Genomic DNA, 14,192 nt, shown 5'->3' on the forward strand with positions numbered 1-14,192 from the left:
GTCACTCTGAGGAAGAGCGCTAGTGAGCAGTCGAAACTGTCAGGTATGAAAACAAACTCTTGGTCTGTAAAAAGAACCTAATAACATAAAATATCGAAAGACCAAATGAATCTTCATTGGGCTGAAAAAAAAAAAAAGCTCGCTCCTTGTGCACTGATGCGGTCAACTTTTGTCGGACTAAAGGACACAACTCTGTGGAATATATGTGTGTTCTTTCTGTGATGATGGCGACAGTGGCAGTGTGCGATGAGTCGACACAGAACTATAATTCGCTCTTTACTCCGCGAGGCTTCTGACTACAGTAGCTCTAATGCTCCAACAATCCATCAAGCTTTGCGGCTTTGTAGTTTATCGTCGTCGTAAGTCGTACTGAAATATTTTGACAGATTTTTGAGCTCTGTGTACCACATAAAAGCAGTTCGAGGTCTGTAAGCACAACCAGAAAAAGCCCACCGGATTATAAGATGATATAAAATAATACATTTTAAGTGCCCCTTATAGTCCAAAAAATAAAGTACACTGTTTCCTAGTACTTTTTTTCTGCATAAATAGTAGTTTTTGCCTGGTGTAGTCTTCTGAGTGCCAGACACACAGATGTAATAATTTTGGGAGCATTTGACACTCCCTCTTTTTATTCAGCCAATCGGTCAGCGTGTTTCTGTATTGAGCTGTTTGTCCAGGTTGTCCCAAATAGGAGAAGTGTGTTATCTTCAAATCTTTCGGATAGATAGAAGATTGGATTTGTCTCCCTGTGGAAATTGCTTTCATAGTTTGATTTTCTAACCTTGTGTTGGTTAAATCAGCCAGTTTGTCGGGCCCTTTGAGGAGACTGCTGTTGTCGTTTGGGTTGTACTAAGATATATTGAAAAACTGAATTTAAATCAGCTGGTTGTTTCACTTTTCATTTCATATTTTTATGTAAACTGATTTTTTATTGATTCACTGTGTGCGCAGTTATGAGGCAAGTGGGTATTTTGACTATATCATGATTTTGATGCATATTTTCCAACTCCAAGCTGTATAAACTTGAATTCTTATTGGATTTAAGCATATCAAGTGATGTGTGTTTATCTAAGGAAGGAGGGTGTGGCCTAAAGAATCGACACCCTATAGGTGAGTTTCAGCTGACGTCATTGTTATTAAAAGCCTGCGATGCATGCTGGGAAATATTTTGGTTGGAGGCAAGAAACACGATAGCGTCAAACACAGTGTGTAACCTAACCCATAATGGTAAATTCCTGCTGCATTATCGGATGCACAAATAGAAGCACGGAAGAAGGAAAATGTCTTTTTTGTATTCAGAGTGAAAAGAACCGCTAACTGTGAATTAAATGACTTTCAAACATCCGCAGAGCAAACGTAGAAGATCCTAACAAACCGTGGACTCCAACAAGTTCAACAACACATCGAGACTCTTGGAGGTTTTCATCTTTTCTGCTGTGAATGGCCCAGGAGTTTCCACCAAGTCATTGTGGATATCGACCAAGTGAATATTTGTCCAGGTAGTTGGCGATTTTGACCAGAAATTTGGTTTGGTCCAGGCTCTGTCGGGGTTGAAAAGGGTGATTTGTCGTCCATCGATGCTTATGACCAATTTCTGGTCAAATGGTCTTGGGTCCTCTGCCGTTAGAGTGGATAAATAACCGGGATCAATACCCTTTACGTGCTTTCTTGCTCTGTCCGTCATGTTGAATTAGTGTTTCTTGCCGCCGACCAAAATAATTCCCAGCATGCAATGCGCGCTTTTGTCAACAATGAAACTCGCCTATATCAAGGTGCCAAGAATTATTAGGCAGCTTCTTTTCTTCAGGCAAAATGGGTCAAAAAAAGAGATTTAACAGACTCTGAAAAGTCAAAAATTGTAAAAGGTCTTTCAGCTGGATGCAGCACTCTTGAAATTACAAAGCTATTGGGGCGTGATCACAGAACCGTCAAACGTTTTGTTGCAAATAGTCAACAGTGTCGCAAGAAATGTGTTGAGAAAAAAGATGCACATTAACTGCAAGAGATTTGAGAAGGATCAAACGTGAGGCTACTAGGCAAGACACTTCACCCACATTGCCTAGTATGAAAGTGGTGTGTGTGTGAGTGATGGTGGTGGTCGGAGGGACAGATGGCGTCGATTGGCATGGCAGCTGCGCTTCTGTCAGTCTGCCCCAGGGCAGCTGTGGCTACAATAGTTGTTTACCAGGTATAGAGTGAATGAATAATGCTCTGTAAAGCGTCGCTGTGACAAAAATGTCTGTGAAAAGCGCTATATAAATAAAGACTGACTTACTTACTTACTTACTTACTTACTTACTTACTTACAAGAACCCATTACCCTCCAGCGCTATCATATTCCAGAACTGCATCCTACCTGGAGTGTCCAGAAGTACAAGGTGAGACATGGCCAAGGGGAGGAAGGCTGAATCATGACCGTCACTGAACAAGAAACATGAGCTGAAACATCAAGACTGGCCCAAGAAATACCTGAAGACAGAATTTTCAAAGGTTTTAGTCGTGAGGACTGATGAGATGAGAGCGACTCCTGACGGACCAGATGGATTGGCCGTGGTTGGATCAGTAAAGGGCACAGAGCTCCACTTCGACTCAGACACCAGCAAATTTGAGGTGGGGTACTGGTTTGGGCTGGTATTACTAAAGATGAGTTTGTTGGACCTTTTCGGGTTAAAGATAAACTCCAAAACCTACTCCCAGTTTTTAGAAGACACTTTCTTCAATCAGTGGTACAGGAAAATGTCTGCATCTTTCTGGAGGACCATGGTTTTTATGCAGGACATTGCTTCGTCGCATGTATCGAGCCAGTAAAGGCCTTAAAGATGAAAACATAAAGTTAATATCACACAGAAACTAAACTACTCACTCTTTAAATCAATTTGGTGTTTTTTCTGGCAATCTAAAAACGTACCAGGCTGTGTTGGCTAATGTGTGTATTATGTCACCATGGTAACTGCTGAACATTCCTCCATAGATATACATGCAGTCCCCCCAGCATGATGTCATTGCAAATTAGGGATGAGGCAATAAACAATAGTATCTTTTACTGTGATAAAAAGGGTAAAAGGGTAGAAAAAGGTTTGAAAATAATCATTCGTGGGACATTTTATATAATCGTGATAATCGCCAACAAAGATAATCGCCATAAATCACCAGAACACACGTATCCATGATGTTTTCCTCTAGTGTTGTTTTCACTTTCACTAACAAACTCCAACAGTCTAACAGTTGTTTAAATGTGGAACCCACTGATAACTTTCAAATGATGAAATGATGTCAGCAACTTTCATAATTATTGTGATATAATTTTTAATCACATGATAATCGGGTCGTGATAACCGTGACACTAGATTTCAATATCTTCTCATGCCTACTGCAAATACAATAAAAATGTAGAATATGACCCGCGCTCTTACTGCTCAGCTCTTCCTCTCTATCTCGTCTTCATTATTAACAGCCATCTCCAGTCTCACTCTATTGTTTGCTGTTTGCCAGGGGCTGGAATGACTGTATGTAATAAAAGTCCCTCCCGGTGCAGTTGAAGCGAGCTATTTGCAGGACAAATAGATGTGTTTGCTGCGTGCCATGTCCAATAACTGCAGAGACCAACTCGATGGGGCGAGGCTTTGCGCTGGATCAGACCATGACAAAGGACGGTACGCCATGATTAGCCCGTCTCCAGTGGGCTCCACGGAGCGTTTGAACCCCCATCCACGGACACACAGTGGATTAGCTGCCATTATATCCACAGCGTCAGTGACAGAGAGGCACAGGGGACAGAGCCGGGGCGGCTCACAGAGAGGTTATGGATTCTTACAGTGTGTTTATTGATAACGCATTAGCTGCTCCTTGCAGTAAATCTGTCATAACATTGAGCTGTATCTAGAATCGAGTTATTTATTGAATTGAGAATGGGCTGAACATATCTGCATCATACAGTCATAGAAATATGTGAGTGTCGATACACATTGTAAAATGGTGCAGTAAATATCCATGCACAATGAGGAATGAGGACTTAACGATGAGCTCTTCAATGATTTTCCTGTAATCCTCTGTTCTTACTGTTCTAACTTATGGCTCATGAGACCAAAGTGCACAGAGCTTGTGCAGAATCACAATTTGGGAATCAGAGCCTGGACCTTCATGATGTGAGGCTGGAGCTCTAACCAGGGCAGCACAGTGCCTGAGTGGCAAAAAGGTTCCAGGTTTGATTTCCTCTGGGCACTTGGTCAGGACTAAACCTCTGGGTTTAGTCCTGACCAAGTCTAGCTCACAGTCATGGAGATGGGTCTCCTAGAGTTGTGCTGCCTGACAGGCCCCGGAGGCACTGGGTGAAGAATGGGTCAAATGTACAGGGTGAGATTCCCTCACGAGAGACCAGTTAAGTTTGTCTTAACTTACCATACGCTGACATTGTGTCACACCGACACTTTCTCCAATGCTTAAGACAGCGCTCAAAGGCATGAAAATACATTTTAGCAGGAATCAAAGATCACAGGATTGCTTTGTTGTATTGTCCTTTTAATGATGAGTTTCAAAGTCCTTTATCTGATGACATGTTCAGGCAGAGTCCTGAGATGTTCTGCTGTAATGATGATGTAAAGATGAAATGACTGTTCTGCTGTAATGTTTAGAAGTTGGCATTATTTCTGTGTAAAGTCTGGAAGAAGTGTTTAAATGAATCTCTTTGTGTTTGTGACACACATTTGCACAACACTATTTGCAAACACATTTATCACATTTGTCCACAGACTGGAGACCAATGGGACAAGCCCTAGCTCCACTCACATATACCACACTATTAGCACTGATCTCTTTTTCTTTCATTTTTCTAAGCCAGACCTGTTTTGTGCATCTTGGTCTCCCCAGAGCTGTTCTGTATTCAGACCAAAGTCTCACATTCAATCATCCTTAATTGTGTTGACACATATGCACGACGTCTGCCAAATATAAAACAAGTTTATGAATTTTGCCTTTCTGCTGTTATTATTCACAGAGCTCAATTTTAATGTGCAAACCTGTGACCTTTTCATTTACAAATTGTGGAAAAATCTACCTTAGTTACCACAGAACTTTCTATTTTCAGCTGCAGCGTCTCAGGAGCTCACAGTGTACAGCACCCAGACACAGCGCTTGGAGCAACAGTGTTCTGCTACTCCACAAACGCCGCCTGTTTACTGTGAAATACGCCGGTTCTATTTCCTCCATGTGTCGTGAAGTGCCGGCGTGCTCTTTAGCCCGGGGCGCACTGTGGAGCTAAACTGGCGCCTTGAGTGTTCCCTGTGAACTTTGCTTGACTTCACTCGCAACACAACGTTTTTTAGGTTACAGTATCTTTGACAGACAAGCAAATGGAGCTGCTCAGACCTCGGCAGACGTCAGCGAGGTGATGGAGAGAGAGATTAGGATAGATTTGATTGACACTGAGTGCACGACTATTCCAGATATGAGCCTTATCCCGGTTATGACAGTATTCTAAACCTGTAGCAACAAACAAATACATACTCAGATATACATTCAAGTAAGAACATAAGACTGTGGAGCACTTTCCCAGCTTCAGATTCAGTAAAAGGCATGATTAACAGCTGAAAATTACAGTACAAGTTGAGTCCCACAGTGTCCCATAAGTTCAAGAGCAACACAAACAGTCATAGAAAGGAGCCAAGTGTTAAAAGACGGCTAATTAACCAATAGACTGCTTCATTACCTGGTCCCCGAAGAGTTGACCAGGTTTTGTTTTCACCCTGTGTGTCTGTGTGTCTGTCCAGCCGCGATAATTCTGCCATTTATGGACCGACTGTCGCCAAATTTGGTACGCGGGTCAAGCCCCTGTTCCCGATGCAGCAAAAAAAAAAAAGTTTGGTGACAATCCGAGGTCATTTGAGGTCACAGAGGTCACGCCATGATAAAGGACAGGCAATTTCAGCAATTTCTGAACCATCTGCGGCCTAAAATGTTCACCCAATCATCACACAAGTTGGCACACACATAACTGGGGTACACTGGATGTTACAGGTTGAAACCGGCCAAGGTAACCAAGGTCAAATATGCGATTTTGGTCATAGCTTCGTGAAGGATGGAGCTCGAGCAACGAGAGTGGTCTCAAAATCTCAGAAAAATTATTATCTATTTATAAATGGGCCCGGTCAAGCAGAAGTAAACAGCAAGGCCAAAAATTCAAGTTAATGCATCTGATATAAAACTGTATTCAACAGATACATATGTACTCTAGTTTATGAAACTGTTGACCTTTTTTCTGTACCAGTTTTGGTTCTGAAAGTTCCATATGTTTTAAACAGACCATGTATGAAACATGGAACAAAAATTATTTCCCAAATTTGAAAGACCTGAAAATCATGTAAATAAATGGATAAATGGATGTATTTCATCATATCTTGATGCATTAACAGTTCAAAGATCAAATAGATCTTTGAACTGTTAATGAAGGTACATGATTTTTAAAAAAAAAAAAAAAGGATTTAAAATGATAAAAATTTGCTTGGAAGGACTGACATACTTTATAGAAATAGTTTCCTTTCATTTTGAAGTAATATTAAAGTATTCAGGAAGAAAAAAGCGACAAATTATGTAAAATCCTGCACCTTCTACTTGTTTGCACAATTTTCCCTCCGTTACTTTTCCCTCCGTTACCATGACCTTTCTTAATAAAAAATCTCATTACTCAAAAAGTAAGCTTGACCGGACCCAATTCTATGCATTTATATAGTAAAATATTCATAGTTTTCGAGATAATCACTAATTATAAAAGTTTTTTAAAATTCTAATTGGAATGAAAATAATTTCCATTTCTTGTTTTTTTTGGTGACACACAACACGCTGATCTACAGTCACACAACTAACATCCTACACAACTCATGAAAAATGTCATTTTGGTTCCACACTAGTAAACACAGACATTCTCATGTGTGACCAATATCACACAAATGTTCATGGGCCTGTACAGATACACACATTACATTGTGGATATAATGATCATGTAATATGGGCTGGGCTCCTCATAAACTGCTTCTGTGGTGATGAACTGACCCACCAGTGCCTCATGGGGACCAGGTTGATATCTCTGATTGAGCTTCTTGTGTTTATAAGTATAAAATTGCTTAATGTATAAAAACGTATAAGTATAAAAATGCTTAAAATGTCCTGGTAGAGGTTTGAGTCAATTTGGGAAAGTAGTTTCTCATAACCTGGATACTAAAACCAGGATACTGTGTTTACAAGGACACTCACACAACCAGGATAATCAAAAAACCCGATCGGAACCAGGAGACTCGAGCTCAGGTAAATGCACTCATTGATGGTGGTGAAGAGGAGTCGGAGAGGCTGAGGAGGCTGCTGGTTCTTCTGTAGTCAGGCTGGAACCACCTATTGCCTCCGCTACTTCTTCAGCTCCAGAGAGTGTAAATGGAGCAGAGCAGAGTCACAGCTACATGACAGAACAAAAGACGGGGGAGAGCGAGCATATGGTTTGGAAGGTGATTGGCTGACAGTCACAGAGAGGTGATGGAAGTTAGAGAAACAACATGGTTGAATTTACTCTCAGTGTACCAGTTTGAATAGTGTTGGAGAATACGTTTCAGTAGGCCAATAGTTATAAGACGAGGCTTACCCGGAATGTACACCAGAAGCTGCATACGTGTACTTTTAAAACTCAACAGAGCTGCTCCTGTGACGCTGGCCTCTGTGTTAGTGTTAAACACTAAACTTTTTACATTGTTTAAGAGTCATTGTTGATTGGATGAATTATATTTTAAATCACAATACAAAGGTTGACAACAAGAGAGACGATGCTCTGCAGTGATAATGAGCCGTATCTGCGGTTCTTGCGTTAATGAAGCTCCTCACCCTTACACTTCGTCGTTTGAACCACGCGCCTTTTCCTTCAGAAGCTGTTCTTGTAAAGTTTCTGTCTGATGTCGTAAAGTGTTTTATATTTATCCTCTGCGGCTGTAAACTTTCCATAGTCCATCATGAGTCATTCCTTGAGCTCCTGATGTGACGTTTATGCGAACGTAGTGGTTTTAGAGAATGTATTTTGAAAGGGCATCGGAAGTTTATTTTGACACCGCGTGCCCATTTCCTGTATTTCTTCTGATAAAAAGCCCAGAGAAGCTCTGTTGACGCTGCAAAGTTAGAACTCCGTCCTATTTTGAGCGGCGTGCAGTGTAATGACAGCCTCTAGACACATGTATGACACTGCTGGTGTAAATTGTCCAACCAATTAAAATGGAAAGTGTGCTATGCTGCTGTGCTTATGCGCTGTTACGCTTTGGTGTAAATTAGGGTTTATGGTCGGCCGGGGTCCTTTTGTTACCTATAGCAGCACCTTCACCCTTCACTGAGTGTGTATACATGCACATCAGTATCCCGGTTATTAGCCATATCCCGGTTATGTCAGTATTCGGGTTACTGCATTTACATGCGCAATGAGAAACCAGGACACTCATATCCCTGTATACATGATCAAATGGAGTATCCCGGTTTGTTGACATAATCTTACAAATGCGCAAGCGCAAAAATTTACTTAAATCAATTTCATAAACCAGGAAAAATACAAACCATGAGCTCCTTTAGCATAAGAAGCTAAGGAGCTCTGAGATCTCCCACAATCCACTGCACACATCAAACCAACAGATTCTTCATTAAAATCTTCTGCATAAATAAACTCAACTTTACAACATATAAACCAGAACCACTGTAGAGCCACATCAGCCTGTTTGATCAGATAATTCAGCTCTGATCACATTTGTTTACGTTTTACAGAAACGAAACTTAAGACCGCATCGCTAATTAGCATAAACTGTTAGCGGCGATAAAAACAGCTGCTCCTTGCGCCGCTGATGTGGTTCAGCTTCTTTTGGACTAAATGACACGACTCTGGATTATGTGTGTTGTTTTTGTGACAGAAGAGGTGCTGATGATGGTGAGTCTGTTCTGTGCGTGTGTCTGTATACTGTGTATACATGCACCAGTATCCCGGTTACTATTGGAAAAAAACAGCTGCAGTAACCCGGTTTCTAATAACCGGGATACTGCCATAACCGTGATACTGAAACCGGGGTACTGCGTATACATGCACCATGAAGAAACCGGGATACTCAAAAAACCTGATCATAACCGGGTTATTGATGTGCATGTATACGCACTCACTGAGACACTTTAAAACACTGCACATTTGATAGAACACAGCACTTTAAAAATATTTGCATAATTGGTTTTAAAAATGTATTTATTGTCTTTTCTTTTACTGCTTTTAATCCTGAGGCACAGTGGCATTTTAATTGACAGCTCCTGGGCCCTGGAGGAAAAGGAGGCATTATTATTTAACCAGTTACTTTTTAAATTGAGTAGTGCAATATACACGGTGCAATGTTTTTGATGTGTGTGTTGGTGTATTTTATTGTGTTTTAATGAATGATGTTGTGGTTTTGCTTTGTACTTACCTCCTTTTTCTTCTGTCCAAGTTAAAGTTCACTTGGTGTATGGTTTTGATAGTTGGTTTTGCGTTTGTTTTATGGAGTGTTAGGGCAATATTTTCAGCTAATGTTCATTTTTACCATCTCTGTTTTAGCCGTTGTAGTTTTACCAAATCAGATAACAAATCAGAGCAGATAAAAGGCGCCTCCAAACATCATTCTGTGTTCTGCTGCTGGAGCGGAAACTGCTGCCTGCCTCCATACTGCACCTTGCAATTTGGCACCTCCACTTTTTGTAAACTATTGAAAAAACAAGAAGTAAAAGTGTGGACCACAGCTTCACGCCTTTGTCTGTGTTTTTAACCCCAACCTGTTCACAGTCAACCTACATCACAAGTTTTAAAGGTGTATTGTTGTCTTCACCTGTTTGTTTTTTATAGATGTGTCAATTGCTTTGCCAGAAATGTGATTCGTGTATGTTTGAGTCATCTTAAATAACGCGATAGTGTGATGTGCAGCTCTCCATCGAAGGTGCAGACTCTTTGTTGTGATGACATTTAAGGCGACGTCAGCTCAATTTAGGTGCTGTAGTTTTGTAACAGAGAAGTCGGCGAACTTTTTCTTTTTTGAAGTCATTTCAGATGAATATTGCGATTTAAAATGTCCAAATTATAGCATAATGGTGTCATAGATTATAACTGTATAGCAGGCACAAGCACAATTGGCCTCACTAATGAATCTTTTTGAAAACATGTTCGTAACTTCCACTTTAAGAAGATGCTGAGAGAACTCTACACCAGATTCACAAAGTGTTCTTAAGTTCGCAAATTCCTTCCTTCCAAAGTGACAGCTGCGCCAAATTCACCAACACCCAAGTACAAACACCTTCACGCTCATTTATATTTCATTTACATAAAATGAATATGTATTTGGGTAAAAGAGTTTCTGAACTTTCAAATATGGCCTATAAGGGTTTGGTATTATGACACGTGAAAGTGCGAGGGAGAGAGTGATGAGGAGGTCAGGTGGAGCGTCTACAGACTACGACTGTTTTACAGCTTCAGCGGTGATTTCAAAAATTCTAACTCATGCGAACACACTTAGAGAGGGAAGATTTAAGTCAGAAACTTGAAATAAGCGGGTGCTTTTATTATATTTATTACATTTTCCACAATTGTGGACCCACATTAAATAGTGAGGGAGGGGGGCTGATGTGGGGGTGGATAAGAGTGCGCTCTGGTCATGGGGGGTCAGGGAGGGGATGTTGGTGTTGAGTCCAGCGCAGTGACCAGGTGCAGGACTGTGACAGAGGCCCATATGGAGGCACTGGGGCTGGGACAGACTGAGGTTCACTGCAGCCTGGAGAAAGTCTGTTACACCCAATAGACACAGACTCTATAAAACACCTCATAAATGTGACTGGATCACAGAGTCATATGTTTATAGGAAATAATTTAAGAAAATATATCACCTACAATCATGGAGGAATTAGAATATTTTGTTGTTTTTATTAGAGTAATAATATTCTAAAACAGTAGAATTTTTGTTCATACAGGTGCTCCAGACTGTTCATAGGATTTGCTCTTACAGAAGAACATTTTCAGATAAGAAAAAGTTTTGTGAATGCCAAAAATGTTTGTAAGAAGACTTTAAGTACAAATTTGTTCTTTAAAGGTTCAATTGTTCTAAGAAGTTCCAACTGGATCACCCTTCTATCTCTGAATTCCTACTTGCAAAACTGGGTAACATTTCAGAACTCTGAGCTGGACCTGAGTTAGAAAACCCAACATGCCTAAAATACAGATTGTATTTGTGTTATTTTGCCTTTGGAAGTCCACACACTCTGCGGTTATTAATGTGCGGTTATGCTCTGTTTTGCTAATGGTTACACGGAGCTAATGACAACAAAAGCACAAAGTCACTCTTAGACCTTGATTTATACTTACACTTACTATAAACGTAATAACAATGTCTGGGGTAAAGAATGAGCAGACAAAGACGAGCGTTTTGCCTGATTTGAGCTCTTTTCTTGTTTTTATTGCTTGTTGAAGTCATTACTGTACACTGATGCACGACTCATTGTGTTTTCCGACTCGACCGCTGGAGCACAGACTTTTGGAGCAATTGTTAGTCACAGTTTTTTCTCGTCTCTGTCTCTGAAACCGAACATGACAGAAATATAAAATGTAAACTAAATGAAAGAGCGACATCTCGGCTATTTTTGGTCTTTTCGTTCTATCTAGTACACTCACGCTGTCCTCGTATGTGTGTGTGCAGATCGACCAGTACGCTCAGAGGGACCTGAAGAAAGGCCTGGAGCTCTTCGGCACAGAGGGGAACATCGGCCTCACCAACGCCTGGATGATCGTACAGACCGACGTAAGTACGCACGCATTCCACACATTCTACCGACCTATATACGCACCGAGAAGTTTCAACCGATAAGCCAAAGCGAGATACCGTAGGACTACTTTCTGACACTTGTACCTGATCTTTTTCATATAATAAACTGAAATTGTTCTTGCTGCGTTTGTATTGTAAAAGCAAGAGTCAAAATGAGACCTTTGTTTGCTGTCTGCTTCTTGAAGGTTCTGTTCACGCTTACGTCACAAACCTGAAAGACGTTTGGAAACATGTGATGACAACTTTCGGTGTAGTTACCAGTGGTGTAGTGGTTTTTTTTAAGTGGGGGTACGCGATTTGTGGCTGAACCAGGACTAAACTAGAACTAAACCAGGACTATACCAGGATTACACCAGGACTACATCAGGACTAAACCAGGTCTAAACCAGGTCTGAACCAGGACTGAACCAGGACTAAACTAGGACTAAACCAGGACTAAACCAGGTCTAAACCAGGTCTGAACCAGGACGAAACCAGAACTAAACCAGGACTACACCAGGACTAAACCAGGTCTAAACCAGAACTAAAGCAGGACTGAACCAGGACTGAACCAGGACTGAACCAGGACTAAACCAGGACTGAAACAGGACTGAAACAGAACTGAACCAGGACTAAGCCAGGTCTAATCTAGGACTAAACCAGGTCTAAACCAGGTCTAAACCAGAACTGAACCAGGACTGAACCAGAACTAAACCAGGACTGAACCAGGACTACACAAGGAATAAACCAGATCTAAACCAGGACTAAACCAGGTCTAAACCAGAACTAAAGCAGGACTGAACCAGGACTGAAACAGAACTGAACCAGGACTAAGCCAGGTCTAATCTAGGACTAAACCAGGGCTAAACCAGGACTGAACAAGGACTAAACCAGGACTGAACCAGGACTAAACCAGGACTGAACCAGGACTAAACCAGGACTAAACCAGGACTGAACCAGGACTAAACCAGGGCTAAACCAGAACTGAACCAGGACTACAAAAGGAATAAACCAGATCTAAAGCAGGACTAAACCAGGTCTAAACCAGGTCTAAACCAGGACTAAACCAGGACTGAACCAGGACTGAACCAGGACTAAACCAGGACTGAACCAGGACTAAACCAGGACTGAACCAGGACTAAACCAGGACTGAACCAGGACTAAACCAGGGCTAAACCAGAACTGAACCAGGACTGAACCAGGACTACAAAAGGAATAAACCAGATCTAAAGCAGGACTAAACCAGGTCTAAACCAGGACCAAACCAGGACTACATCATGACTAAACCACAACTAATCTTGGACTTGAGGGAGAGAGACAGAGAGAACCCAAAGCCGTGGAACAGAGTGTCCACAAAGCCTGATCGAGCAACGACTGCGCTTAAATCCGTGAGGCGTGGAGCTCTGTGCCGGCCCTTTCTCCTGCGGTTACCTGACAATCTCACCTCCGGGCCCGTCCCGACACTCAGTCCAGGTTCAGTTCTGGTTTAGTCCTGGTTTAGACCTGGTTTATTTATTTTGCACATTCTCTTAACCAAGACAGACCAGATTTTTTCATATAATAAAGTAAAACGTGTATTGCCCCAGAACAGATATAGTGTAAAATAAGTATATTGCAGATAGGTTCAATCTCTACTGTGGAACATTTTAGACAAAGTAAATAACATCTGCATGGAGGCAAGCAAGTGAACTCTCCTCCAGGAAAGTTGCACAATGCATCTTTAAACTGTTTGGTCATCAAATGTATTCTTCACTTACCTTATGCATTCAGAGCATCCTAATCATTCACAGCGATGAGTTTATAAACACTTTTCACAAATCTCAGAGGCCAGATTTTCAAAATTCTAAACTGAAACACACCCGGGTTTGGATGGTTGGTATAAATAAAATTGTGAAAAGAGTGTGGAACATTGTGCATTCTCCTGTCAGTCATAGTCTGACGGAATTCTGACTCTGCATTTTTTGTTTTATTGTCATTTGCAAACATGGTTTTCTGTATTTTGGTGAAACAAATGACAATTTATGCTCCTCTTTGCTGTTGGCAAAGATCTGATTTTAGTAAAAATTGTGATAGTCTTGGTTTAGTCTTAATGTAGTCCTGGTTTAGGCCTAGTTTAGATCAAACTGGTCAAAAATATGAACATCTGGGACATTTCTTGTATAAAACTGGGACAAATCAGTGGTTTTGTATAAATGTGCTGAGACAGAAGACACACGGCTCAAAACTGGGATTGTCCCGGGTAAATAGGGACGTCTGGTCACCCTACTAGTGCTGTGTACTGTGTAAAGCCAACAACTAGCATGCTAACACACACTTCCAGAGTATTTGACTATGAAACACTTTCTTATTAGATGCAGTGGACTTATTTTGATCTCA

At 41.1% G+C, this 14,192-nt stretch overlaps 1 protein-coding gene across 1 annotated transcript in view; it reads left to right on the forward strand.

Moving 5' to 3' along the window:
* The window catches only part of tspan4a (tetraspanin 4a), a 649,126-nt gene that overhangs the window by 543,881 nt on the left and 91,053 nt on the right, over window positions 1-14,192 (forward strand). The window contains exon 4 of the mRNA XM_055154781.1: window positions 11,712-11,813. Within this exon, the coding sequence (XP_055010756.1) occupies window positions 11,712-11,813 (102 nt within the window). The remainder of the gene's footprint in view (window positions 1-11,711; window positions 11,814-14,192) is intronic.

The sequence above is a fragment of the Boleophthalmus pectinirostris genome, unplaced genomic scaffold (genome assembly GCF_026225935.1).
Source record: "Boleophthalmus pectinirostris isolate CB_2022bp ecotype Guang Dong unplaced genomic scaffold, ASM2622593v1 HiC_scaffold_19, whole genome shotgun sequence".
Classification (NCBI taxonomy): domain Eukaryota; kingdom Metazoa; phylum Chordata; class Actinopteri; order Gobiiformes; family Gobiidae; genus Boleophthalmus; species Boleophthalmus pectinirostris.